Below are 26,926 nucleotides of genomic sequence, written 5' to 3' on the forward strand. Positions count from 1 at the left end.
GCATTCTCCAGAATTCTCTGCGAGGACGGTGGGAGGCGTGAGGGTTTTAGGAAGAGGGAAGTGGGGACCTAGGGAAAGGTGCACCTCCGGGTCCTGAAGTCACTTGTGGGTGCTGGCTGGGCGTTTGGAAGGAGCAGCATCAAAGTCACTGAGCCAGCAAACCGAAGGCTCGGTCGCCTTCTGCCGTGCCTGGTGCCGGATTACGGCTCCACTGGGATTCTCCTTGTTTTGCGTGGGTAGGGATTCTCTCTCTCTCTTCTCCTCTCTCCTTCCTCGCTTTCTTCCCTTTCCTTTCCTTTCCTGTCTTTTCTGGTTCCTAGGAGGAAGCTCTGTAGTGGGGACTGGACAGGCTTGCGGGCGAGCAGACCTGGGTCTCTCATTTTATAAATGGAGAAACCCCTGTTTTGAGGGACAAAGAGGCATGTCCACCTGGCTGCCTTCCCAGCTGTGTGGCTGGGTCATCAGGCCTCCCCAGCCCTAGCGTCTCATGGCCGCAGGAGCCCCCCGCAGGGTAGCTGTGGGCTTAGAGGGGCCCAAGCCCGCAAGAGCCCAGGACGCACCTGGCAGGAGGTCAGGGCCCTTGGTCATCTGGCCCTGGACCATCTGGTCAAGCATGTCGCATCCTCCTGAGCCTTCCATCGTCAACTGGACTCTGACGGCAGCCCACACCTCCTGGGATCTTGAACTGTAGGGTTTGGAAAAGAAATCAAGTATTTATTTGGAGCCGGGTTTGAGAAGTTAACTGCATGGGGACCAACTGTGGTAGAAACATTTGGCGGAGGTTAGGGAGGTGACGTGTGTCTAAAGCACCGAGGCCTCTCAGGCTGGTGCCTCCGCTGTCTGCAGACTGTGCCTGTGTCTCACTGGACGGCCCTCGTAAAGTGCGAGTCTCATCCTTACGTCGTGACCTGGGTCCTCCTGTACCTGGGGGTTACCGCCTGCTGCTGCTCTGGTATCTGTGTTTGAGAACATGTAACTCTTTGCTGGAGTTCCAACACTTTGCGCATCTGATTCGGGTTGGGGAGCTGAGCCCCTGATCAATAAAGGGAAGCGGGGTTTGCCTGTGGACTGTTTCCCCCTGGGTCTTCGGACGTTAACCAAGCCTCCCTCTCCACCCAGGGCTTCCCTGGTGGCTCAGCTGGTAAAGAATCCGCCTGCAATGCAGGAGACCCCAGTTCGATTCCTGGGTTGGGAAGATCCGCTGGAGAAGGGGACAGCTACCCACTCCAGTTTTCTGGCCTGGAGAACCCCATGGACAGAGGAGCCTGGGGGGCTATAGTCTGTGGGGTCACAAACAGTGGGACACGACTGAGCGACGTTGACTTTCACTTCACTTTCCTCTCCACCCAGAATCAGGGGAGTGGATGGCTTGGGGACGATGCAGCGAGGGTGGAGGAAGGAAGGTCCCTCGACTAATCCTACGCCCCGCCCCCCAGCTGCCAGGCCCCACGTTGAGGCTGTGACCAAGTGTTCTTCTAATAACTGCTGCTGAAGCACCTGTGTGATGCCTAGTGGCCCCGCTCCATTCGGAGGCTCACCCCCTCCCCCTAGTTTTCCTGCCCAGAGCGCAGACGAGGCTCCTGCTTCCCTGCCTTTCAGGCATCATCCTTCCCAGCAGTCCCCATGTGCCCGCCTGAAGCCAAGCAGTGGTGACCGGACGTGTCTGCACCCCGAAGACCCTCTGGGTGGGGGTGGGAGGTGGTCATTCCCTCAACCAGTGAGGGCCAAGCACACTCTCAACTTAGGAAAGAAGACAATCTCTCCCAGTGGGGTGGGGGTTACATTGTGAACTGGGGAGAGGGTCAGTAAACACAAGGATCGGTCAGCGGAGTGGCCTCGGACAGTCGGAGGAGGAGGAGGGTAGAGGCTGCCCACCGCCCCGGGGGGACTGGAAAGGCAGGCACAGTGATTAGTGACACCACGGGGCCCAGGCCGCTCAGCCACCCGCTGCGGAGGCTCAGAACCTGCGGGTCCACACCCCTACTGTGGCCGCCAGTGCTGCCTGGGGCGGCGACAGACACCATTTCCTGTGGCCTGGCCGTGCAGCTGCAGCCTCCCGGTTGGACGGAAGCTCTCTGAGGAGGAAGGAGAGAGGGTGCCAGAAAGGAGCCAGCCCTCCACCCCAGGGCAGGCGGGCTCCGCTCCAGGCCCCTGGGGGGGATCTCATCCGTGGGTTTCTCAGCAGGGCGCTGACAGCCACGTCTCCTCCACGGCTGGGCCCCCGAGGACCCGAGTCCCCAGCTGGCCACAGCCTAGCTTCCTGCCCAGCCCTGGGCTGGACCCTGCCCATGGCGTCCTGCTTGGGCACGGTGCCCCCAGGCCACGCCGCCAGTCGGGGATGGGGTTTCAGCCTGATCTTTAGCACCAGCTGCGTGCGGCCGGGCTGCTGGGAATTCGGGGAGCTGGTGCCAGACGGAGCACAGCCGACCCTGAGAGGCAGCCCTGCTGCCCTTGGGACCGGAGGCGGGCGGCCTCAGACTGCCCTCCAGGGGTCCTGGCCCCAGCTGGGCAGTGGGCGTGGGGGGTCTGGGGGCAGCCGTGGCCCAGTGGCTCAATTTCCCTCAGGTCAAGCAGCCCACAGCGTCAAGCTCTCCCTGGGGGTGTCTTGGGCTTAGGCATAGGGGTGGGGGTCTCCATCCCCGTCCTTGGAAGCCCTGGGCTGATGTGGGAGACACAGCCCCTCCCCTGGGAGTGCCAGTCTACTGGGGAGACAGGTCCTGACTTCAGCGTTTCTCCACTCAATTTAGCCAACACTTGACACCCAAGAGGTCTTCCTAAAACACAGCCCTGTCACTTCTCTGCCTGGCAACCTCTCGAGGCTCCTCACCCACTCCAAAACAAATACCAACTTTCTGGCAGGCGCAGAAATCACTACGACTGCCGGCGGGGGTGGGCCTGCTGGAGCAGGCCCTTCCAGCCCAGAGGCTCTCCCAGGACAGGCGGAGCTCTCCTTTGCCCAGAGGGGACGCGTCCTTGCGGGGCGGGCAGGGCACAGGGTAGAGAGGCTTCTGACCACCCACCAGCCCGGGGGGCTGTGTGTGCGGGAGAAACCACCCTGGGTGCAGAGCGGAGGCAGGCATCATGGGCCCTGGGTCCCCTGGCTCAGAGGGAGACAGGCCTGAGACAGGAGCGCAGGCGAGCCCGTGGGGTCACAGGAACAGGACGCTCCGCGTGGGGGTCATGGGAGGGCTGGGGGGGGGGCGGGTTGTCCTGCGGACAGGAGGGAGGGTGAACGCGGGGGTCAAGAGGCCGGCGTGCCCGAGCTGGAGCCGACAAGCGTGTGGGTCGGGAGTAGGGGAGAGTGACGGTGGGTGGAGAAAACTTGGCCACCTCCAGGAGCTCAGATTCAGGGCAAACAGGCTTCTGCACGGCTTGGGGCTCCAAGGGGCCCCAGCGTCTAAGTCAGGAGACTGAGCTGGGCGGCCTCCAGGCTCCCAGGGCAGGGCCCCCACGATCTCCAGTGAGTCATTCCTGTGGTCAGAGAAGACACTGACGGGAGCGAAAGACAAGGACACGTTTTACATCTTCGTGCACAGGTGGTGTTCACACCCATGTTGCACGGCTGACAGGGCCCCGAGGACTAGCTGGTGGTCATCTGTGGTTAGAGCCACGACGGTGCCTGGCATGTGTGTCTCTGGGCTACAGGTGTTGAGTGCTCGAATGTAAATACTTAAAATATGCTGCTCATATTTTATATATTTTTAAGTTTGTATTGGGGTATAGCTAATTAATGGGATTTCCCTGTTGGCTCAGTGGTAAAGAGTCTGCCTGCAATGCAGGAGACATAGAGGACACGAGCTCAGTTCCCGAGTGAGGAAGATCCCCTGGAGGAGGAAACGGCAGCTGCTCCAGTACTCTTCCTGGGACAATCCCACAGAGGAGCCCACGGGGTCACAGAGTCGGACACGACTGGGCAACTGAGCACACAGCTGATTAACAAACAACGCTATAGCAGTTTCAGGTTACTACTCATGTTTTAGCCCTGTTTTATCATTTCTTCCTTGAAAAAAATACCAGAAGGCTCAAAAATTGCAAACAGGTGGGCCCTTCTCAACTTCTGAGACACCCTGGTGTACCTTTCAATGAGGTTTGCAAGCAAAGAATACAGCACGGAGGCTGAAAATGTCGACTTCTTTATTATCATTATTTTAAATTTGAAAATGTTGACTTTTGTCTAATTTTTCAAAGTCAGAACGTCAGGGGGAGGAGGCTGAGCTGTAACAGGATCAGCCCACACTCGCGGCCCCAGCCTGGATCACTCATGAGCAGTGACTGCTCGAGGGACCCCTGGGCGATGGCTCTCAGGCCGGTTTCCTTCTCCGTGAGCCGACGCGGTGAGTCCACCTTCGGGGCCGTCACGAGGGCAGACGTTGCTCCGGGGTGAGCACCCAGCAGCGGCTGGGGGCAGTGAGTGTGTGCTCTGTACACAGTCAGCCCCGTGACGTGCTGGGCAACACGCAGGCTCACCTGTGCGGTGAGCATGTGTCCGTGAGCAGGAGCCGGTCACCCTCCTGCTGCTGACCCGACAGCCGCCTCCACGGAGCCACTGTCTGGGCTGGTCATCGGGGACTTCCCCTCCCCCGATGTCGGCTGCCACCCTGGCCGTTCATCGGCTGCCTCGAGGTGGGTCGCCCTCCCCTGCGTCTCAGTGCGTCTCTGAACAGGGATGAGCAGACGGGTGATGGGGGTGCAGGTGGGGGACAGAGGAAGGGCATTAAGGGGTTCCATCTCCAGCTGTAAAAAAGCAAGCGGCAGGGCCGGAAAACACAAGGCACCCAGCAAACAGGACAGGGATGACTCTGGGGAAAGCTGGCTTGTCGTGGGGAGCGTTTCATGACAGAGCAAATGTCGGGCCCTGGAGAGGCTCAGGGTAGCTATTGTGCGGCGGCCATGTTCACGTAAAGAAAGACGGTGCAGATCGAGTCGTCAAAGACTCGAGTGTCCCACCAGAAGGGAGCTCGTCTTGTTGCTGCTGGAGGCTCTGGAAGGTTCTGTCCGGCCCCGAGCCCTGGGAGGCCCCACCTGCCCCAGGAGACGGGGCGCGCTGAGGCCTGGAAGCCAGAGCGGGGGCTCTGCCCGCCTGTGGCCTCGGGTCTGCAGGCCCTTTCGCATGAGAGCGTGGGCCCGGGCTCGTGTCTCCGATGCTGAAAGCTGCCTTTTAAGCATGAAATTGTCCTCGGGGCCGAGGGCTTCATTCCTGGGAGGCCACAGGGGTTCGTCACAAGCAGGAGGTGAGAAAGACGTGAACTGCGCTTGACCGGTGGCGGGCTGGAGCTGGGGGGTCGGGGAGGGGCACAGACAGCTGCGTGCTGGGGGTGGGTATGGTCGGGTCCGGAGAGCAGCTGGGGGCTGGAGGGAGGCGGGGCAGGGGTGTACGCCCACGAGCTCTCAGCTGTGCCTCCCCAGGGACGGAGCGGTAGAGTGGAGTCCTGGGTCCGACCCCGGCCCACCCGTGGCCCAGATTCTGGGGCCGTCTCCGCAGGGCTGCTTGTGGCCTTTCCCTTTCTGCAGAGTCCCGCCTTCTGGTGTCGCTGTGATATGTGCACGGGGGCACGTGTGTACAGGTCTTCAGTCAGAAGCCTGTCCAGCACATTCGCTTGCACCCCCGGCCGGCAGAGATGGTCCTAACCCAGCCCGCACAAAGGCCCTGGCCTCTGAGTTCAAGTGCTCCCCGGCGTCAGAGGAAGTCACCCCGCCTCCAGATCCCTGGGCCTCACCCCGGGAACCCACTCAGGAAGCAGGTCACAGGACTCCAGAAGGTTCCGGAGATCATCCCACTCGCCCCAAGCCATGGGGAGCAAGAGGGGTCCCGTGGGGGCCTGAGCTCTGCACCCCGTGGTGACAGGAGAGCGGTAGTGAGCTGGGCCGTGTCTTCACCCAGTGTCACCGAGGGAGAAAGAACAGCACAGCTCCCCCCCAGAGCGCTTCTGGGGCTGGGGGGAGCCTTCCGCTAATCAAGGGCCCCGCGGGCTTGCGCCTCCATCCCTCAGGAGGGCTGGGAAGGCCATGCTCGGGGAGGGTGTGAGATTCCCTGGCTCGCTGGGAAGAGTCCTGGAGGACAGTCAGAACACCGACGTCAGCAAGTGTGGTGGCCGGCAAATACCGCGGAGGGCTGGGCTGGGGGCTCGGCGACCACATTTGTGCACTTTTCTCACCCTGCGCCATCACACAGGCCCACGCCACTGTCTGGCCCCGGACGGGTGATGCAGGGAACTCTCACCTTCACGGTGTGCGTGGCCGACTTGGCTGCACATCACGTTCCTTTGACAGAGGGCATCGGACGCAGGACGGAGGGTAGAGGACGTGTGAGAGCCGTGGGCCCGACTCATCAGAGTCCTGACATTTCAGCTACAGCCAGCGCAGAGCGGACCAGCTCGTCCGAGCAGGCCTGGGGGCCGCCTCGGGCTCTGGGGAGACTACGAGCTACCCACGCTAGCCCAGACGACGCAGCATTGCAGTCCAGGAGCCCCTGGAGAAGGGCCGCAGGGCCCCATGAGGCAGAGCACTTGGGGCAACCAGACCCCCTCCTGGGAGCTGGGCTCCTGCCTCTGACTCCCAGCTGCCTCCAGCCCCTTGTCTGCCCTGCGGCAGAGCAGGCTGCTTAAAAACTGCAAACGGATCCTGTCCCCCGCCAGGATACAGATCACGTCTCGCCACGGCCTCCAAAGCTCGCCTGTCCACGCCCACCCCCTGGTCTTTCCTGGCTCCCCACCTGCTCGGGGTCCCTCTGGAGCAGGCAGGGCACTTTGTCACCGGCTAGATAGCATCTGTCTGCCCATTAGACCGACATGAGGAGCACCCCGTCTCCACTCACCTGTGTTTCCCCAGAGCCCACCACAGCGCTAGACCCAGGGTCCCAGGGGTGGGTGGGGCATTCAACACCTATTTGTTGAATAAATAAAGCACCAACTTCTGATACCCAGAGTTAGAAACAGGCAGGAAACACACAACCCGTGTGTATGTACCCATGCACACATACACACACACCCTGAGTGTGAGAGATCAGACACCTGCCCCCGAGTACACACACGAGTGAGCCCCTGGTCCGCAGTGTGCTGGGGTGTGTGTGACCGCCATGCCCTCCCCTGAGAGGAACCTTGGCCCCTCTGCCTTCCACTGTGTCTGGATCTGCAATCAAGCCTTGTTTACTGGAGGAGACAAACCGGTTCCCTGTCCTGAAGGAGCAAATGGGTGTTGTCCCCAAGCAGACGGGGCGGCCCTGTGCCCCGGCTCCTTCTGGGCCCGCCTGCCCCCCCATCCTAAAGGAAACCTATTATCAGCCCCCCACCCCGATGCCCGCCTTCCATCTGCATGTCCTAACACCCAGGCGTCTGCCCTGCGGGCCTCAGCCCCCAGCCCGGCTGGCAGGGCCAGCTCTCCCACCTCAGGAAGCGCACTGCCTCCTGGGAGGCCTCCTGGCTGTAGGCTCCCGGGGTCTCACCCTGCCCCTGCCCCCCTCAGGGGTTACACCCTCCGATCTGTCGGGGGCTAAGACTCGCTCCCCAAGGCTGGGCTTGTTTGGTGCCACTTCAGATGCAGATTCCCGAGGGCAGTGGCTTTGGGTGTCTGCGTGCCTTACAGTGTCAAGGGTCCCCAGGGGTCAGCTTAGTGGAAAAATTAAGGCCCTGGATGATGAGAAGGCGCCCGCTAAGAGGATCATGTAAGCGAGGCCACGCGGGGCGGACTTGACCAAGCCAATCTGAGAGCTTAATGCTCCGCGAGGAGTTGGATGAGTCCATGTCACAGGACCCTTCCATCTCTGACCTGCCGGGAGGCGAGGGCGGGAACCCCGGGGGGCCCTGCCCTGCCAAGCCCAGGCTGGAGGAGGAGGAGGAGGGAGGCGGGCTGAGTGGGAGGGGCAGGGGCAGCGGGAGTCTGCCGTGACCTACATCTGTCCCGGCGCCACCGGGCCACCGGCAGTCCATTCAGAGCCTCCGGCAGCAGCTGGCCGCGGGGAGGCGGGAGCGGCCGGGAGGCCGGAGGCCGGCTGTGCACCCAGGTCAGTGGGCCCTGCACACCTGGCTGCCCACCGGGGCGGGGGCAGAGAGGGCGAGGCTGGGATCCCGTTGCCCTTCTCTGCTCAGGAAGGGCAGGCAGGGGGCAGGAACCCAGGAGCCCCCTGGGCGGTGCATCCCTCTGATGGCTGGGGACACTTGGAGGACGGAGCTGCGGCGAGTCTGTCGGGGCAGTTCTGCTCCAGGCTCAGACTCTCCCGGCGCTGCTCAGCTGGCAACGCCGACCAGCTTAAATACTCTGAGCAGCTGTCCAGAATAAGGACCTCCGGTCTGGAACTCGGCACATCTTGATTAATAACACAGTCAAACAGGGAGAAGAGCCCCGGGTGTCTCTCCCTGCCCTGACTCCTACGCGTTGAGAAGCTGGAGGCAGCAGGAAGCGGGAGGGCTGGATGAAGCTGGGGTGGGGGCGGAGGGCTGAGGGCCTGGGGGAGACCGGAAGACATTTGCAGGGACTCAAGCTGCCGTTTGGTGCAGAGAGTTAAAATTCTTCTCCAAAGTGGGAGAAAGCTTGGAGCAGAGCGTCTCCTCCCCAATGCCTCCTCCCCTCCATGAGGACCACGACCCTCTGGTCTCCCACCAAACGGATCTCTCGCCCTTCGCCTTTGACCTTGTCCCGGATCTGGCTTACTCCTGAAGAGGCAGAGGTCGGGAAGGCGAGCTGGTCAAAGTGGGCCCCAGGGTGCCCGTGGGGGCTCAGTCGCTCTCCCGTCTCAGCTGGGGTCTGGAGGCGGGAGGCTGGAGGGACAGACGCGGGAGGATTATGCTTCTTGGCATGTGACGAACCGCTGAGTAAGTAACCGAGAGCCGCTCGAGGGTGATGGAGACACAGGGTGAAGATGCTGACTAAGAGGTCCGCGCTCGCTGCGCCAGCGTGGAGGGCTGGGCAGGCTGGGGGTGGTGGTCCTGGGCGTGGGTGGGACAGAGCCCCCCACCCTCACCCCCGCCACGGCCAGCTGGGTTCCCCGCCGTCCCCCTCGCCCTGCCCGGCGACTCCCCGCGGAACGGCGGCTGTGGCCCGTGACCGCCCCAGAACGCGGCTGGCGCACTGCGGCATTCCAGCGCGCTGGGGCAGTGGCTGGGCTGGGGGGGACGCCCCGGGGCCAGGGTGCCAGCGGGTGGGCAGTTGTGAAACGGAGGCTCCTTGCTTGGAGGACGGAATGTGCCCTGTCATGTGATTCTATACTGAGGGCTCTTTGGGCAGGAAATGGAATCTCCAAAATGGAACCCTTGGCCACGGGCCAACCGCACCAGGGGTGGGACTGCTGGGAAGTTCTTTCAAGACACCCCTTTCCTGCTCGACTCACGGCTCTCCTTACTGCTCTCAGCCCAGCCCAGCCCCAGGCCCCCTGCCCTCTCCTGGCGGCCCGCCCCGTCAGCCTCAATGGATGGCGGTTGGATGCCGTTGAGCGGGAGTCAGAGGGGTGCTGCTGGTGGTGGAGGGGGTCTGGGAGGCACTCTTGCCCACCTGACATTATAACTCACTGACTTTGGAGGGGGTGGATGGATTTATGGAGATCTGGACATCCTGGGCTAGAAGACCTTACGGGCAGCCTAGGGATCCTTGCCCACAGGCCTGGTGATCTGGATTCCAGATTGGGTGGGGTGGGAGCTGGAGGGCTGCGGGCCCTGCTCGAAACTCTCTGGGCTGGTGGAGGGGCCCACAGTCCCAGGGGATGCCGCTGGAGAGTTCTCATCCCCAGTCAAGGGGCCAGGCAGGAAACAGCTGGGAGACCCTGAGGTCTGGAGTTAGCCTTCCTGACTTGGGGATGGCTGTGAGCTGCCCTCTGAGCGTCCTCTGGGCCTGGGGCCCCACCAGCAGGCCAGATCTCCTGCACAGCTTGTAGCTCACCCACGGTTTCCTTTCCCTGGATGAGATTCCAAGCGGGCAGTGCCCTACCCTCCCTGGTCTCCAGGAGGTGGGCAATGCTGGGCCAGCAAGTGGGGGAGAGGAGCTCCCAGCCGGCCGGGGTGCCGAAGTATGGGAAGGACGGGGTGACCAGCCTGGACCTTTCTCAGCAACCCCCCTTCTTTTCTCAGATCAGTCAGCGCTGAAGAGGAGCCGGAACCATGGCAGGTGGGAGAAGCGCGCCCTCCACTGCACTCACCCCACATGGCGCCCACCAGGAGAGGGTGGGGGGCAGGGCAAAGAGCATGTGCCTTGTTAGTTCCGGATTTCGGTTTGAACTTGTTTTCCTGAATCCGGGGTGCAGAGCCCAGCCATGGGCCCCGATTCCCACCAGGAGCCCTTTTCCACTCTCCCTTCCCCACCCCCATCTCCTGGGACCCTCCTGGGGTCTCCCCAGGGCACCCATGGCCACTCTCCTGGGGCGGCACTCACACGTGGGAAGACCACCGCCACACCCGCTAGAAAACCCCGAAGCCCTTCTCCCCAGAGGAGCTGAGAAGCCAGCTGCCCCTCCAGTGACAGGTCTAAGCTGAGGCCCGCCTCCCTTCCCGTCACCTCATCCAGGGAGGTCCCTCAAGAAGTCCTCCACGCCGGGCGTGAACATCTGGCAGCTGGTGGAGGAGGTGCCCAAAGGCTGCAGCACACCCGACTTCGTGCAGAGGCCCATCGCCTTGGCGCTGCAGGAGGGTGAGGCCCGGGAGGGGACTGGAGGGGACGGGGGACCCCGGGCCTGCTCCAGCCCAGCCCCCAACCCATGTCCGCCACTTCACCCTACACCTGGGGGTGCCGGGTCCCCGCAGGGCACGGGGCCTGAGGAGAAGGGAGGTAAAGGGGTGCAGGCCTGCCCCGGGACAGGCATCTGGGAAGGAGAGTGGGGGTGTGGTGAGCCGGGGAGCAGGGGCTCATGAGGCGGCCCTGGGACCCTCCTTCTCCCGGCCCACAAGCAGCTCTGCAGAGGCACCCTTGAAACGGAGTGAAATGGGGCCGCCCCACAGCAGCCCCAGGGCCCACAGCCCGCAGTGAATGGAGCCTGGGAAGCAGAGGGAATGGGCCGTGGGGAGGGGTGAGCGGGCACCCTTTCCCCAGCACGGGCCCCCAGCGAGGTTCAGAGCCCCTCGTTCTCGCCTAAGGAAAATAACGCCCCCTCCCCGACTAGATCTGACTCTGTCTCCAACAACACTGTCACGAGAAACTGCGTCTCTCATCAGGGGTGGGGGACTTGCATCTTTGCTCCAAACTGTTCTCTGCTGAGACACTCCCGGCGCTGGGGGCCTGAGGGCGGGAAGCACCCCCCACACCCCCGCCCCACCGGCTTCCAGCTGGGCTCTTTCCCGAGGCTGGAACCTCGGGTCTCAGGACCGGACCCTTTGAGCACCACCACCAGGCTTTTCCAAGGTCACAGTCCTCCCCCCAGAGAGTGGACACAGGACCCACACAGGACTCCCCCTTCCCAGTCCCTGGAGAGTCCTTCAGGCCCCTGCCCCGCCCTGGCCCTCAGGGGCACACACAGACGGGGGGAGGGCGTCCTTGGGGTGCCTGAAACTGCACTCCTGCCTGGGGACCTCGGGTCCCCAGGACCCAGGGCAGGCACCCCTCTTGGAATGAGCGGCTGAAGTACCCAGAGCAACACAGAGAGCATGCATTAAAATCCCCGTCTGTCCTCCCCCAACCTGTCAAACTGCCCCCCCGCCTCTTCCGGTTGCAGGGAAGACCGCCACCTTCCGGGCTGTGGTCTGCGGGGAGCCCAGGCCCAGGGTGCGCTGGCACTGCTCCAAAGGGGACCTCAGCAGCTCCAGCAAGTACCAGGTCTCGTCCAGCACGGGCAGCAGGGAGCACGTGCTGCAGGTAGGGACTACGGTCCTCCCGGGCGGGGGTCCTCGCTTCTCCTCCCAGAGCCAAGATAGACCAGCAGGCCGGCCAACCTCTGCTGACAGAGAGCTGGAGCTTCCTTCAAGCCCTGGAAGCAAGCTGCCTGGGTTACCACCCCAGCCTTGAAAAGTCACCTTATTCTCTCTCTCTTCCTCTGTGAATTGGGGTGATGATAGCGCCTCCTTCATGGGGCTTTTATGAACATTGAAGGTTTAGCTAATAAACCTCCTCCAGGCCCGACCTGCAGTGAGCACTCAGTCGATATAGGTCAGTATCAGTAATATTTACAGTTACCCATCACAGAACAGCTACTACGAGCTGCTCCCGGGCTAATCGTCTGACCTAGACTGTATATTTTAATCCTGACCACTTGCCGCTTTGGGGTATTATTATTATTTCGGCCACGCTGCGCAGCACGCAGTATCTTAATTCCCTGACCAGGGTTCAAACCCACGAGCCCTGCATTGGGAGCTTGGCGTTTTAACCACTGGACTCCCAGGAAACTGCCAAATTTTTTTGTTTATTTATTTATTTTATTAATATTATTTGCCACACTGCACAGCTTGCAAGATCCTAGCTCACTGACCAGGGTTCTATATGTTCTATTATTATCCTCATTTTATAAGTAAATAAGCTAAGGTCCAGGAAGGCTAGGTAAGGGGCCTGCAGCACACACCAGAGACGGTAGTTAGTCCCGGATCCGCTGGACTCCGGGAAGCCACCCTCTGCCCACCGCAGCCCTGACCTAGGTTTGGTCTCGGGGTCTGCTTTCCTGATGAACACGGTGAGGTCCCTGAAGACAAGAGCTTGCCTTGTTCATCTTTATGACGTAGTTATGTCCAGTGACTGGAGGAAGGGGGGCTAGCCCTGTTCCCCTGCCCTCGGCCTCTCTGCAGATCAGTAAGCTGACCGGCGAGGACACGGACGTGTACCGCTGCACCGCCGTGAATGCCTATGGAGAGGCCACGTGCTCAGCCAGGCTCACGGTCATCGAAGGTGGGCCTGCCCGCCCCCCGCCTCTGCCCCCCTCCCTCCTGCCCCACTGGAGCTCAGGGTGTGGGAGAGTCCTAAGGGGGTCAGGCCTCAAGGCTGGGGGGATGTGGGGGGCCATGGAGGCCGCAGCCCCGTCAGGTGCGGGGCCCCAGGCTTCATCCGCTGCCCGCAGCCTCTGCCCCTGGTTGGGGAGGCTCACGCCCGCAGGCGGCCCTGCAGCTGTTCTGGGTGACGTCCTCTCGGCCCTGAGGCGTGAGGTCGGGGTCTGAAAGTTGGTTTCTAGTCCAGTCTAGTCTTCTGCTAACTTGCTCAGGGGGCTTCGGTTTCCTCTCCTGGCCTCTGCTGCTTTGCACAAGTCTGCGTGGAGTGGGGTGAGATGGGGGGACAGGTAACACAAAGGCCAGATCCTGCCTCAGACATGCTTTGCTTTGGTTTGCTCGTTTCCGAAATTTCAAATTAATTGTCAGCAAGGAATTGAAAGTAAACGTGTCTTGGAAAGTGGATCTCATCTCTCAGTTGGTTATGCTTTTGTGCATGAGTAACAGAAAGCCCTCCTCGGTGTGGCTCAAGAGGCAAAGCCACTTTCCTAGGCCCACAATGACAAGTCCCAGGGTGGCATCCAGGCTCCGGCAGAGCTCGGGGCTGCTGGAGGGAGCCAGACGCTTCCCGCGGTGTGCCACCCCGACCTCGTGGGCTGGCTGCTACAGACCCAGCTAACCCACGTGCAGGCAGGAAGCCGGGAAGGAGTGGCCCTGGGACATCTGGTCCTTTTATCAAGAAACAAAAGCTAATATATTATTGTAGATCAACTATACTTCAATAAAGAAGAATCTTACAACTGTGAAAATAGTACTTCCAAGGAAAGAAGCATGAAATTCATATTGTCCTGTACAGTGTAAATTCTTTGTTCTTCAGTAAAAGTTTTAAGGTTTTAGGAATACTGAGTTAGAGAACTTCTCCCCTGGAGACAGAGGCATAGGTAACTTGTCTTGTTAAGGTAACCAGTGCAAAAATCAGATGGGAAACCTGTGGCAAGCTAGGATTTTGAAGAGAGATTATTATTTAAACACTTGTTTATTTCGTGTGTTCCTGCTCTCAACGCCCACTGCCCAGGTCATGCCTCCTGGCCATCCCTGGTTTCGAGGGCAGCCGGGAAGGCAAGAGGCCTGCCCTCCGGCCTCCCCGGGGGGCGTATTTGATGCCCCCAGGCCGGGACCCTGAAATGGCAGCTCTCAGGTGGAGGGGGAGGACAGCTGCCCCTTAGATGCCCTTCAGTGTGCAGTCACCAGCGGCTCCCCCCCACATTCACGCCACCCCCAGCCCTGTCGACATGTGAGTGGGCCGCCCTGAAGGATATAGGGAACAGGCTGCTTCCCTTGGTCACGCTCTGAGCGGGAGATAGCCGGACCCTCGGCCATGTTCTTCTTCCTGGGTGGCCACCAACCTTAGAGAGGACTGGGGGTGGGCTCTGCTGGTTCTCGAAGCCCACCAGGGTTTCTCCTTTCTCTCCCCGCCTGGCCACATTAACCGCCTCCTCTCTTCCTGATGGTCTAGTTGGCTTTCGGAAGAATCGGAAGAGGCCCAAGGAGCCCCAGGAGGGTAGGTGGAAAGTTGTCCCAAACCTCCTTAGGGTTTTTTGGGGAGGGGCTACTCCCTGCCAGCTCCCTGCACCTGGTCAAGCCCTCGGGGTGCTTCATAGGATATCACCAGCCCACAGGAGGGGGCTTGCCACGGCCAGCACAAGCAAGAGTCGCACCTGCACAGGGAGAGAACGGAGCGTCCCCGCTAAGAAAAATAAGAGAGAGACAAAAGATGGGGTTGAGAGGATCAGACCAAAATGGCTGATGCCTTCCTTTATTGTGCTGCAGTATATATAGGATAAAGTACGTGACTTCTGACATTCACAAGATTGTATATTAATCTCCAGATACAATCACAAGACCCTTACCATTGTGTGCAGATCACAAATAGATAATCTATCTTCTATCAATAAGCTAATCTATCTTCTATGAAATGTTGCAAGACCGAGACGTCCCGGAGCCTTAAGGGTAGTAAATTCTTCAGGGGGGCGGGACAGGGAGCTTAGGGACGTGCCTAAGGCTCTGCATAATGCCGAGCAGCTCCCAAGACTTAACCCTTCACGGGCAGTCCCCCGCAGGGGCTCCTTTCCAAAGCCCGGTGGTCTGTCACGAACCCCGAACCCTTTCCAGCCCCCTTCCCCCCGCCCCGCGGGGTTCCTACGGAGAAGCCTGTGTGAGCCCCGCGGAGCCCCACCTGAGGCTGGGGCTCATTCCTCTTCCTTTTCTAGACTTCAGGAAGGAGCTGGTGGACTTCCGCAAGATGTTGAAAAAGAGGTGGGCCTGGGCCTGTCCTGGGGCGGAGGGGGGCGGTCTGGAGGCCCCGCCACTGCTGCCAGCCGGGAGCGCTGGCCGCTGCCCCCAGCGCCGGCAGGGGAGTGGGGCTTCTGCTGGCCGTGGGCTTGCTGGGAGCGCTGCCCTTAGGCGCCAGCGCTAAGCTCTGTGTCCTGGAGTAAATCATCTCCGCTCTCTGGGCTGTTTGTAAAGTGCGCTCCACTCGAGCCACAGAATAATGTCCCCTCAGACACCCTGGTCTGAAAACCGCAAGACAGTCGTTAGGAGAGAGCTTCTCCTGGGAGCTGGAGCGGCCGCCTCGGGGCCCCTCCGGTGCCGCCGGCGGGCAGTCTCCGCGGCCTCTTCCTCCAGGAGGCCAGCGAGCCCCTGGGGGCCCCGCGGCCTCTGACCTGCCCACCCCGCTCCCCAGGGACCCGCCTCCCGCCCCCAAGAAGAAGGTGGACATGGAACAGGTGTGGCAGCTGCTGATGACGGCGGACCGGAAGGACTACGAGCAGATCTGCCTCAAGTACGGCATCGTGGACTTCCGCGGGATGCTGCGGCGGCTGCAGCGGATGAGCAAGGAGCGCGAGGAGAAGCTGGCGCCGGTACCGCCCGCCCCGCGGCCCCTGCCGCTCGGGGCGCCCGGGGGGTGGGGTCGGGGGAGCTCACGTCTGGAGCGCCAGCCGCGGAGGGGCGGCCCCCGACCCGTCCCCGTGCGGCGTCAGCTTAAGGACCTGCGTCCTGGCTTTGAAGCCTGGCTCGGACACTCGCTGAAATCTGGGGCCTTGGAAAAGTTAGGGCTTCTGGGTCTTGGTTCCCTTCCTTGTAAAGTGGGTGTTACAGGCATCCCTTACTGAGCGGTGGTCAGAGGATTTGCTTAAAGCACTGAACTCCGCAAAGGCTTGAGGTCCGCCCACTGCCGTCACGCTAGGGGTCTGTCTTATCTCTAAAACGGCTTCGGCCGCTTACAAACTGAAAGAGAGCCGGGAAGTTTTCCCTGGGTCTAATATAGCCCTAGTAGAAGTCTGCTCTCTCTTCTGGAAACACAAAGCCCCTTGCTTGCATCACCTTGAGAACAGTGTTTTCAGCTTGAAGGCGATTCATCCAACCTTCCATCCAGGGGCCCAGCTTTCCTGCTGAGCAGACAGCCTTGATGCAGGACCCCGCCTCCCCCTTGTAACCCAGCACACGCGGGCTCAGGGGCTGCGGGGGCCTGGGGCCTGGGGCCTGGGGACCCGGAGCCCCGAGGAACGCACTCAGAGGGCCCCCGATGGGTTCATCTCCCCTAGTACCTCAACACCATTGCCAACCTGAGACATGTCCGAGTCAACAAGGAGGGGATCGCAACCTTTGGCCTGGAGCTGGACCTCAAGAGTCCTGAGAGCAAGATTTACCTGTACAAGGTGAGCCTGGGGCATCGCGGAGGGGGCCTGGCAGGGCTGCTGCTGGCCCGGGGAGGATCCGTGCGAGGGATGGTGAGGACACGGGCGGTGGGTCCTGCGCCGCGTGGAGCCCCTTCCGGCTTTGCTGCGGTCAGGTCCAGGGTGTCCAGCCAGGGCACTGGTTCAGAAGAGGCTTCTTAGAAGTACACCCCTCGCCTCTGAGCTCTCTTCCAGACACACTTCTGCATGGGCCCCACGAGGAGTGACCCAGGTTGGGGTGGGGCAGGGATCTAGAGGGGGTGGGCTGGGGGGGTCAGACTTGCCGGCTGTGTGACCTCAGGCAGGACGCTTGCCTCTCTGTGCTGGCTGCCTCATTTGTGGCACCAGCATAATGCAGGACCGGCCAGTCTCTCGGGGCGTCTTGCTGACAAATGAGCTTGTGTGCGCCCTCCCCCCAGCTCCCTCCTCCTGTGCACCCTTCCCCACCTCTCACCAGCCTCACCTCCTTCCTCTGTCCCTCTGTCCACCATGGCCTTCCCCGCCATCCACATGGCTAACTCCGCCCTACAGAGACTCCCTGGTCCCCCATGTAGTGCTTTAAAAAAAATTATTTTATGTTGGAGTAAAGCTGATAATCGGAGAAGGCAATGGCACCCCACTCCAGTACTCTTGCCTGGAAAATCCCATGGATGGAGGAGCCTGGTGGGCTGCAGTCCATGGGGTCGCTAAGAGTCAGACACAACTGAGTGACTTCACTTTCACTTTTCACCTTCATGCATTGGAGAAGGAAATGGCACCCCACTCCAGTGTTCTTGCCTGGAGAATCCCAGGGATGGGGGAGCCTGGTGGGCTGCCATCTACGGGGTCGCACAGAGTCGGACACGACCGAAGCGACTTAGCAGCAGCAGCATAGCTGATAATGGTCTTCCCTGGTGGCTTAGATGGTAAAGCGTCTGCCTGCAATGTGGGAGACCTGGATTCGATCCCTGGGTCAGGAAGATCCCCTGGAGAAGGAAATGACAACCCACTCCGGTATTCTTGCCTAGAGAATCCCACGGAGAGAGGAGCCTGGTGGGCTACAGTCCGTGGGGTCGCAAAGAGTCGAACACGCCTGAACGACTGAGCAGGCGTGCCTGTACCCAAAGTGAAAAACAGACAATGGCCTAGTACAGAGCCGTTCTAAGTGTCTGGGTGGGTCACCTTTGTGACCCGGCCCTGGGGCTGCACTGCCCGTCGCTAGCCTGGGAAAGATCAGAATTCCAAGCAGCATTTCTACTGAACGTGCATCGTTTTCGCACCAAAGTCAGAAAATCACCAGGCGCTCTGTGGTGGGTCAGGGATGACCAGCAAGGAGCCAGTCTGTCCAGGGCTTGGCTGAAGTGGGCGTGTGCACGGGCCGCCGGTAGTACTCTGGTTCCTCATGAATGAGAGCGCGGGGGACCAGCCACCGTGCTGCCTCCCTGCCCTGCTCGGGAAGGAGGTCCGCTCCACCAGCCCACCTGCCGACTCAGCACTCTCTCGGGTGTCTCTTGCATAATGCCAGCAGATCGTTTACTCAGAGCCATGGATATTCCTAGAGCATGTATTTCCCTCTGCCACACGCTCCGGGCCTCCTCCCCACCCTCTCTGCCCCACCCCTTGTGGTCCCACGTCGTTTGGTGCCGAGGCCAGTGGGGAGCACGGCTGGTCGTCGGCAAGCAGGATGGGGGCAGGAGGAGCTGTGGACCCACGGAGGCCTTGCGCCCCCCTTTTCCTCCCCTGGCCCCAGGATGGCAAGATGGTCCCCTGTGGCTTCGACAACCAAACCAAGCACTGTCTGCGGCGTCTGGGGAAGCACTACCAGTTCCAAATTCAGGACCTGCAGCCAGAGGACGCCGGCATTTACCAGGTCCGGGTGGAGGATGCCCACGTCTTTTCCACGGAGCTGGAGGCCAGCGGTGAGTGGTCTGCCCTGAGCGTCTGGGTGGGCACACGCACTCCTCCCAGCGGGGCTGCTGGATGGTCCAGGAGAGGAGCCCATGCCCGACGGTTAAGTGTTGGCGATCCCTTTTCAAAAGCTGCGGTCCGTGTTCTCTTGGTGCTGGGCTGGGTGCTGAGGGTTTCGGACGCGGGCTCTCGCCCTCGCTCACGGTCCGTCCTCAGCATCCACTCCCTCTCAGGCCAGAGCTGCCCAGTTCCACAGCCTCCCTTCTGAGGCATGGCCCCCCATGACCCCCGGCAAGAAGCCCCACTGCCTCTCCCCTCCCCTCCCTGCCTCCCCCATCCCCCCCAGGAATGGTACTTCTCTCCATCATCAAACTCTGTCCCTTTCCACCACACCACCCCCCTCCCAGCACCTGGCAGCTCAGGGGCATTGGAGGGGGCTGACCCTTAGGGTGGGGGAAGCTTTCTGCAGATAAACCATGGAGGATGAGGCTGAGTCAGGCTAACAGGATGAGACCTCCAGCTGGCCCGGCGCAGTGGACAGGGAAGGGGGCAGGGACCCTGGGCTCAGCCAGGCCTGCCTGTGAATTCTGGCTGGACCACCTCTTAGCTGCAGGAGCCATTTAGCTTGTAAAGCCTCAATTTTCAGACGTCATAGAGGGTAATGGCAACACCTGCCTTGGAGGTGGTCGTGAGGATCCGTCGGACGACAGGTATAAGGCTCCGTACTCAGCCTGTCCGTCTCCTTCCTGAACCTACCTGCCCCCGGAGAGAAGGCTCAGATTTAGAATTCCAGAATCTCACAGCCGCGTCTCACTGTTCACAGCCTAATTATAACTCCTCACTTTATGTGGAGAATCTGACACCTGGGGTGAGGGGTGACCTGTCCGAGGTGAGGCAGGCAGCTGTGGCCCAGCCAGCCTGCCCCGGGCGCCCCGGGCTCCCGGTGCCCCGCGTCGGCTCACGCCCCGCGTCTGCCCGCAGCCATCCCGCCCCGCGTGGTGGTCCCACTGGCCGACGTCCGCTGCGAGGAGCAGGGGGACGCTGTCTTCGAGTGCACCCTGTCCAACCCCTGCCCCAGCGCTGCCTGGAGGTTCCAGCACCAGCCTCTCCACCTCAGTGACAAGTACGAGGTGTTCGTGTCCCCGGACGGGCGGACCCACCGGCTGCTGGTGCGAGGGGTCCGCTTCTCCGACATGGGCCTCTACTCTCTGGGCACCAAGCTCCACGCCTCCAGTGCCTGGCTGGTGGTGGGAGGTGAGCAGGGACCCCGGGCTCTCCCCGCCTCGGCCAAGGCAGGCCCCGAGGCTCAGGGGCCAGGGCTCCCCTCTCAGCGCTCTGCACTGGGGACCCCTCGTCCCCAGAGGACGGGAAGGCCCCCGAGAGCCATTCTCCACGCCTGCAGTGCGGGCCCTCCACGGCGAGCCCACCCTCCCTAGTGGCGTCTGCTCCACTGGGCACAGATCCACGGTGGCCCTGGGGTCCTGGCCAGGGCTGAGGATAGTGGGCTGGGTCCACTACAGGTGAGGAACCCCTGGGTCAGGCCAGAGAACATCCTTAAACCCCCTTAGGGTTCTGGATTCAAGGTGACCCCAGGAAACTAAAGTTGACATTCATAAGACAGGCAATAGAACAAGTTGATTCAAAGGGGAAGAAAAAACAGCGAGGCAGCTGCCGGTGGCAAATGGCTTTTGGCTTTTGTATTTTCTCCCAAAGTCCTCCTGAACCACCAAGAAGGGTGGGCTGGGGCCTCGGGTACAGGACCGGGGAGGCGGTGATGGGGTGAGCCACCAGTGAGCTGGCCTGCCTGGCTTCCTCCGGAGATGGCTGGCTTGCTTCTCTGTTGGGGAAACTGAGGGTCAGGCAACTGGGGAAACCGCTGGGGTCTGAGAGGCACCTCGGCCTGATTTAACAGGGCTTTTCTCTTCTCTCTCTCCGGGGGCGTGACCTCTTACCAAAGCTGGGAAGGATAAGAGCCTTCTGACCGCAGACGCTGACCACCAGAGGCAGGCACAAGAAGGCCAGAGCCCAGAAGATTTCAGGAGCGCCCATGGGGAGGGGGACAGATCCAGAGAGGGGGTCCCCACGGGGAGCTTCCTCCAGAGAGCTGGGCTGGCCTCTGGGGCTACAGCCAGCCCAGACAGGGGCAGCCTGGGAGGGCCTGGTCACTCCTCAATGGGGGACGAGGAGGCAACTCATGCAGCCTGGGGCCCTGGACAGGCCAGAGAGGGCTTTCTGGAAGAGGAGGGAGGCAGAGTCCCGGTTCTTGGGGTCGACCAGCTCCACGGAGGGAGAGAAGGGGACTGGAGCCTTCCGGGGGGCTTAGGAGGGGGCTTGGAATCTGGGCTGGGACTCACGGGAGGCCAACAGCGAGGTCGCCACAGAGACGGTGCAGAGCCAACGGGAGCATGGGAGGCGGGGTCCTGGCAGCCTAAGGCTGGAGGGCTGGGGGAGCAGGCCCCGTGGGGAGCCCAGGCTGGTCCTGCAGGGGCTGGCTTAGAAGGGCAAGGGTCAGAGATTCTGCAGGGGGAGAGCCTGGGTGAGCTGAGGGGAGGGCACAGCCTGAGTGGTGGGGTGGGGAGAGGCATGGCAGGCCCAGGGTGGGGCCACAGGGCTGGCCCGGGGGGCGCTGGAGGCAGCCGTGGGGCAGGGGATCCCGGAGCGCTGGAGCCTATAGGAGGATGGGGCTCCGGCTCCATGGCAGGCGGGGGCCCTGAGTCCCGGGGCTCTGAGAAAGGGAGTGCTGCTGACCACGGGGATGCAAGGGGCTCCTGGGGCTCAGGGGCATCTGCAGGCCGGCACCTCCAGGAGCCACCTGTATCTGGGGGTGAAAGCTTCCTCCAGGGGCGCGGGGCTCCTCAGGCCAAAACAGGGACAGAGGCAGATGATGGAGGCCCAGGGGGTCCCAGGGGCTGGGGAGGTGGCCCACGGGGGCTCAGGGCAGGGGAGGGCCCAGAGTCAGTGGGGGCCTTGGGTGAGGTGGGCCGAAGCTCCAGCGGGGCCCGGGATCGGGCCGCCGGTCGGAGGGCTCCAGGCAAGGCTGTGGGCCCAGGCCCTTGGGATGTGACTGGGTCTGATCCCAGCAAAACCGGGGCCCACGGCAGGCCTGGAGTGCTAGTGTCCGGTGGGGAGCAAGGGGGTGAGGGTGGCCCCCAGGCGGCGGGGCTGACCGGGTCTGATGCCAGAAGCCACAGGCTCAGTGAGTCTTCAGGCCCTGGTGGGACCCAGGAAGACACAGACGGGTTGAGAGGCTCAGGGGCCGTGGGGTCTGAGCCAGGTCTCTGGGATGGGTCCCAGAGCTCCAGAGAGAAAGCACCCAGAGGTGGGGTGGGCCACGTGGGTGGCCTCGGAGGCCCAGAGGGGATGGAGTCTGGGCTGGGTGAGAGCTCCGGGTACCCCGGGGGAGCAGGCCCGGCCTATAGAGCTGGTTTCAGTGATGGCTTAGGTGGGCCAGGAGCCGCAGGTTTCAGCCGTGCTAGGGGCCCGGGAGGAGCAGAGTCTTGGGACAGGGCTGCTGGCAGCTGGGGCTCCGAGGTGCCCGGGGGCATGTGGTCTGGAGGCAGAGATGGTCATGGTCCTGCAGGAAGGGCGTCTGAGGGACCTGCAAGCCTCAAGGATGGCTCGGGCGGCCCAGACAGGGGCCCCATGGGCAGGAGCGGGGTGTGTGCAGAGGCTGGGGGCACCTCCAGAGGCTGGGGAGACAGCGGCCCTGGGGGCAAGCATCTTCCTGGAGGCCTGGGCCAGCCTGGGACAGCGGGGTCAGTGGGGAGAGGTGGCCTGGGGGCCTCAGCTGCAGCAGAGACTGTTGGGGAGGGACGCGCAGGGGCAGAGCCGGGGGGCCGGCGGGGAGTGGGGCCTTGGGGTCAGACTGGAGATGATGGAAGCTGCAGAGCCCTGGGGGGTCTGGGGGCTTCTGGAGAAGGAGCGGGTGAAGACGGCTCTGGGGTGTCCGGGTCTCTGCGAGGGGCAGGCCAAGTGCATGACAGGGGTGGAGCCAGAGGCCTCGGTGTGGGGGTCTCTGGAGCTGGGGCTGGTCCCGGGGGCACTCACGGGGGCCCCCAGGTGTTAGCGTCTCACGCTGGGGTGGCCGTTGAGGGCCGGTGGGCTGATGTGTCCGGTGAACCGCTGGGCTGTGGGGATGGGTCAGGCGCTCTAGGGCCTCAGTCAATAGGAGGCAGGTCAGCTTATGGAGGAGGGTCCAGGGGTCTTGGGCCTGGTCGGGTAGAGCTAGTCGGGGAGGCGGCCTTTAGAGATGGTGTGGGGGGCCCTGGAGGAATAGGGGCAGGGGCTAAGGCGGGTCACACGGGTGGTTTGAGGGGTTCTGGGGAGTCAGGGTCATGGGGTGAGGCAGGCTATAGAGAAGGTTTAGGGGGTTCTGGAGGAATGGGGGCAGGGGCTAAGGCTGGTTATGGAGATGGTTTAGGGGGTCCTGGGGGTTTTGATTCAGGGGCTGAGGCTGGTTATCGGGATGGTTTAGGGGGCTCTAGGGGAGTTGATTCAGGGCCTAAGGCTGGTTATGGAGATGGTTTAGGGGGTTCTGAAGGAATGGGGGCAGGCGCTAAGGCTGGTTATAGGGATGGTTTTGGAGGTTCTGGGGGTTTTGATTCAGGGGCTAAGGCTGGTTATAGGGATGGTTTAGGGGGTTCTGGGGGAGTTGACTCAGGGACTAAGGCTGGTTATGGGGATGGTTTAGGGGGTTCTGGGGGAGTTGACTCAGAGGCTAAGGCTGGTTATGGGGATGGTTTAGGGGGTTCTGGGGGAGTAGATTCAGGAGCTAAGGCTGGTTATAGAGGTGGTTTAGGGGGTTCTGGAGGAATGGGGGCAGGCGCTAAAGCTGGTTATGGGGATGGTTTAGGGGGTTCCAGGGGTGTTGACTCAGAGGCTAAGGCTGGTTATGGGGATGGTTTAGGGGGTTCTGGGGGAGTAGATTCAGGAGCTAAGGCTGGTTATAGGGGTGGTTTAGGGGGTTCTGGAGGAATGGGGGCAGGTGCTAAGGCTGGTTATAGGGGTGGTTTAGGGGGTTCTGGAGGAATGGGGGCAGGCGCTAAAGCTGGTTATGGGGATGGTTTAGGGGGTTCTGGGGGAGTTGACTCAGAGGCTAAGGCTGGTTATGGGGATGGTTTAGGGGGTTCTTGGGGAGTTGACTCAGGGGCTAAGGCTGGTTATGGAGATGGTTTAGGGGGTTCTGGAGGAATGGGGGCAGGCGCTAAGGCTGGTTATGAGGATGGTTTAGGGGGTTCTGGGGGAGTAGATTCAGAAGCTAAGGCTGGTTATAGGGGTGGTTTAGGGGGTTCTGGAGGAATGGGGGCAGGCGCTAAAGCTGGTTATAGGGATGGTTTAGGGGGTTCCAGGGGTGTTGACTCAGAGGCTAAGGCTGGTTATGGGGATGGTTTAGGGGGTTCTGGGGGAGTAGATTCAGGAGCTAAGGCTGGTTATAGGGGTGGTTTAGGGGGTTCTGGAGGAATGGGGGCAGGCGCTAAAGCTGGTTATGGGGATGGTTTAGGGGGTTCTGGGGGAGTTGACTCAGAGGCTAAGGCTGGTTATGGGGATGGTTTAGGGGGTTCTGGAGGAATGGGGGCAGGCGCTAAGGCTGGTTATGAGGATGGTTTAGGGGGCTCTGGGGGAGTAGATTCAGAAGCTAAGGCTGGTTATAGGGGTGGTTTAGGGGGTTCTGGAGGAATGGGGGCAGGCGCTAAAGCTGGTTATAGGGATGGTTTAGGGGGTTCTGGGGGAGTTGACTCAGAGGCTAAGGCTGGTTATGGGGATGGTTTAGGGGGTTCTTGGGGAGTTGACTCAGGGGCTAAGGCTGGTTATGGAGATGGTTTAGGGGGTTCTGGAGGAATGGGGGCAGGCGCTAAGGCTGGTTATGAGGATGGTTTAGGGGGTTCTGGGGGAGTAGATTCAGAAGCTAAGGCTGGTTATAGGGGTGGTTTAGGGGGTTCTGGAGGAATGGGGGCAGGTGCTAAAGCTGGTTATAAGGATGGTTTAGGGGGTTCCAGGGGTGTTGACTCAGAGGCTAAGGCTGGTTATGGGGATGGTTTAGGGGGTTCTGGGGGAGTAGATTCAGGAGCTAAGGCTGGTTATAGGGGTGGTTTAGGGGGTTCTGGAGGAATGGGGGCAGGGGCTAAGGCTGGTTATGGGGATGGTTTAGGGGGTTCTTGGGGAGTTGACTCAGGGGCTAAGGCTGGTTATGGAGATGGTTTAGGGGGTTCTGGAGGAATGGGGGCAGGCGCTAAGGCTGGTTATCAGGATGGTTTAGGGGGTTCTGGGAGAGTTAATTCAGGGGCTAAGGCTGGTTATGGGGATGGTTTAGGGGGTTCTGGAGGAATGGGGGCAGGCGCTAAGGCTGGTTATGGGGATGGTTTAGGGGGTTCCAGGGGTGTTGATTCAGGAGCTAAGGCTGGTTATAGGGATGGTTTAGGGGGTTCTGGGGCTGTTGATTCAGGCACTAAGGCTAGTTATCGGGATGGTTTAGGGCGTTCTCGGGGAGTTGATTCAGGGGCTAAGGCTGGTTATCAGGATGGCTTAGGGGGTTCTGGGGGAGTTGATTCAGGGGCTAAGGCTGGTTATGGGGATGGTTTAGGGGGTTCTAGAGGAATGGGGGCAGAGGATGGTTTGGGGGGTTCTGGGGGAGTTGATTCAGGGGCTAAGGCTGGTTATCGGGATGGTTTAGGGGGTTCTGGAGGAATGGGGTCAGAGGCTAAGGCTGGTTATAGGGATGGTTTAGGGGGTTCTGGAGGAATGGGGGCAGGGGCTAGGGGAATGGCGTCAGGGAGTAAGGGAGGTTACAGGGGAGACTCAAAAGGACCTGTGGCAATGGGGCCAGAGGATGAGGTGGGCTTCAGGGATGGTTCAGGGGGATTTCGAGGAGTAGGCTCACCGGCTGGGGTGGGAGAGGACGGTGGACTCAGAGGCCAGGAGATCATGGGGCATGGCTCGGGATACTGGGCGGCCTCAGAGGGGCCTTACAGTGGCACGAGCCCCAAGGATGGTCCAGAGGCGGGCAGAGGGACGGGGCTGGTGGGAGGCACAGGTGCGGGGCTGGGCTCTGGCATAGCCGGACGTCCAGGTACCGTGGATGGTGTAGCTCATGAGGACGGCCCCAGGGGCCCAGGGACGCTGGGGGTTCCGGGAGGCCCGTCGATGCTTTCAGATGGGTGGGGTCCCGAGAGTGGTTTGAGGGGCTCTGGACACGCAGGCACCCCTGAGGCGTGGGGGGCTGTGAGTTCTGAAGGGAAGTCAGGTATTACAGGGCAGCAAGACGGCTCTGGGTTCCCAGGGTACCCCGGGCATAGAGGGGCTCCCAGTGGGGAGGGCGGGGCTTCCGGGGTCCCTGATGGTTGGGGGGCATTGCAGGGCGAGACCTGGGCAGAGTCAGCTGCTCAGGAATCCACTCGTGACCAGGACTCCTGGAAATCAGGTCCAGGGGCAGCAGGCAGGGGTCTGGCATCTGCCCCGGGAGCACTGGCCCCTCAGGGTGCCGGGGCTGCACAGCTGGGTGGCAAGAGGGCAGTGGCCGGACGAGGGGCCCCTGTGGGCACAGGCCAGGGTCTGGACGGCAGCCAGTTGCCCGCAGAAAGGGGCAGATCCACATCGGGGCCTGCCGGTGGGCGTGGGGAAAGACACGTGTGGGGCCCAGGCGGGGAAGACTGGGGGTCTGGCCAGGACAGCTCTGGAGGCCCCTGGGCTTCGAGCTCCCTCCAGGGGGAAGATGTCATTCGCAGGGGGACCCAAGAAAGGCCAGAAGGCTCCTGGGGCTGGGAGGGGGCTCCAGATGGAGAGGAGGCTGGTGGGGGGCAAAGCCCAGGCTTCTGGGATAGCAAAGCTTCGGGTCTGGGAAGGAGCAGGGCTAGCGGCCCAGGGGACTCAAGTGTCCCCAGAAAGGGGACTTCTGCTGGTGGGGAGGACAGCTCCTCCCGAAAGCCCGGGGGTTCGGGACGACAGGGAGCCCGGGATGGCTTGGATGGTCGCTATGGCAGAAAAGAGCCTGGCGATGAGTCGTGGGGTCAGGGGCCTGGTGCTTCGCCGGGCGCAGAACACAGGAGAGGAAGGGGCTCCCTGGACGCTGAGGATGACAGGGCCCACGGCCCAGAGGCCCTGGCAGAGTACGAGGCGGTGGATGAGGCCGGCGTGGCAGAGAGGAGGCTGGGCCCGTACAGGAGCAGGACTCAGACCTGGTCCAGGGTCGATCCTGGAGCAGCAAAGCGAGGGGGGGCGGACGAGGCCAGAGACCTGGGGCAGCCGCCTGGCGGAGAGGACACGGGGTACCCTGGGGAGCCCCTCGGCCGCCTGGGCAGCGGCAGAGCTGGCAGAGACGGCGGGTCAGACGCCTACGGCCGGAAGAGGGACGCCACCCTGAGCCCCAGATCCAGACGCAAGCCTGGCACTGGCGGCTTCTCTGAGGACACCCGAGGTAGGTGCCTCTCCGTTGTCTTGGCCCTGGGGGTGGGGCAGGGGTCTCCCTGGACACTGGGGCGGGAC

The 26,926-nt window shown here is 61.8% G+C and overlaps 1 protein-coding gene across 1 annotated transcript in view; it reads left to right on the plus strand.

The window, feature by feature from the left end:
* IGFN1 (immunoglobulin-like and fibronectin type III domain containing 1) overlaps nucleotides 7,927-26,926 on the plus strand; it is a 30,199-nt gene continuing 11,199 nt past the window's right edge. Inside the window, exons 1-12 of the mRNA XM_018060841.1 lie at nucleotides 7,927-7,999; nucleotides 10,056-10,092; nucleotides 10,489-10,611; nucleotides 11,630-11,769; nucleotides 12,690-12,789; nucleotides 14,341-14,385; nucleotides 15,095-15,140; nucleotides 15,568-15,745; nucleotides 16,430-16,543; nucleotides 18,291-18,459; nucleotides 19,430-19,702; nucleotides 20,406-26,858. Coding sequence (XP_017916330.1) covers nucleotides 10,086-10,092; nucleotides 10,489-10,611; nucleotides 11,630-11,769; nucleotides 12,690-12,789; nucleotides 14,341-14,385; nucleotides 15,095-15,140; nucleotides 15,568-15,745; nucleotides 16,430-16,543; nucleotides 18,291-18,459; nucleotides 19,430-19,702; nucleotides 20,406-26,858 — 7,648 coding nt within the window. The 5' untranslated portion in view covers nucleotides 7,927-7,999; nucleotides 10,056-10,085. The remainder of the gene's footprint in view (nucleotides 8,000-10,055; nucleotides 10,093-10,488; nucleotides 10,612-11,629; nucleotides 11,770-12,689; nucleotides 12,790-14,340; nucleotides 14,386-15,094; nucleotides 15,141-15,567; nucleotides 15,746-16,429; nucleotides 16,544-18,290; nucleotides 18,460-19,429; nucleotides 19,703-20,405; nucleotides 26,859-26,926) is intronic.

The sequence above is a fragment of the Capra hircus genome, chromosome 16 (genome assembly GCF_001704415.2).
Source record: "Capra hircus breed San Clemente chromosome 16, ASM170441v1, whole genome shotgun sequence".
NCBI lineage: Eukaryota > Metazoa > Chordata > Mammalia > Artiodactyla > Bovidae > Capra > Capra hircus.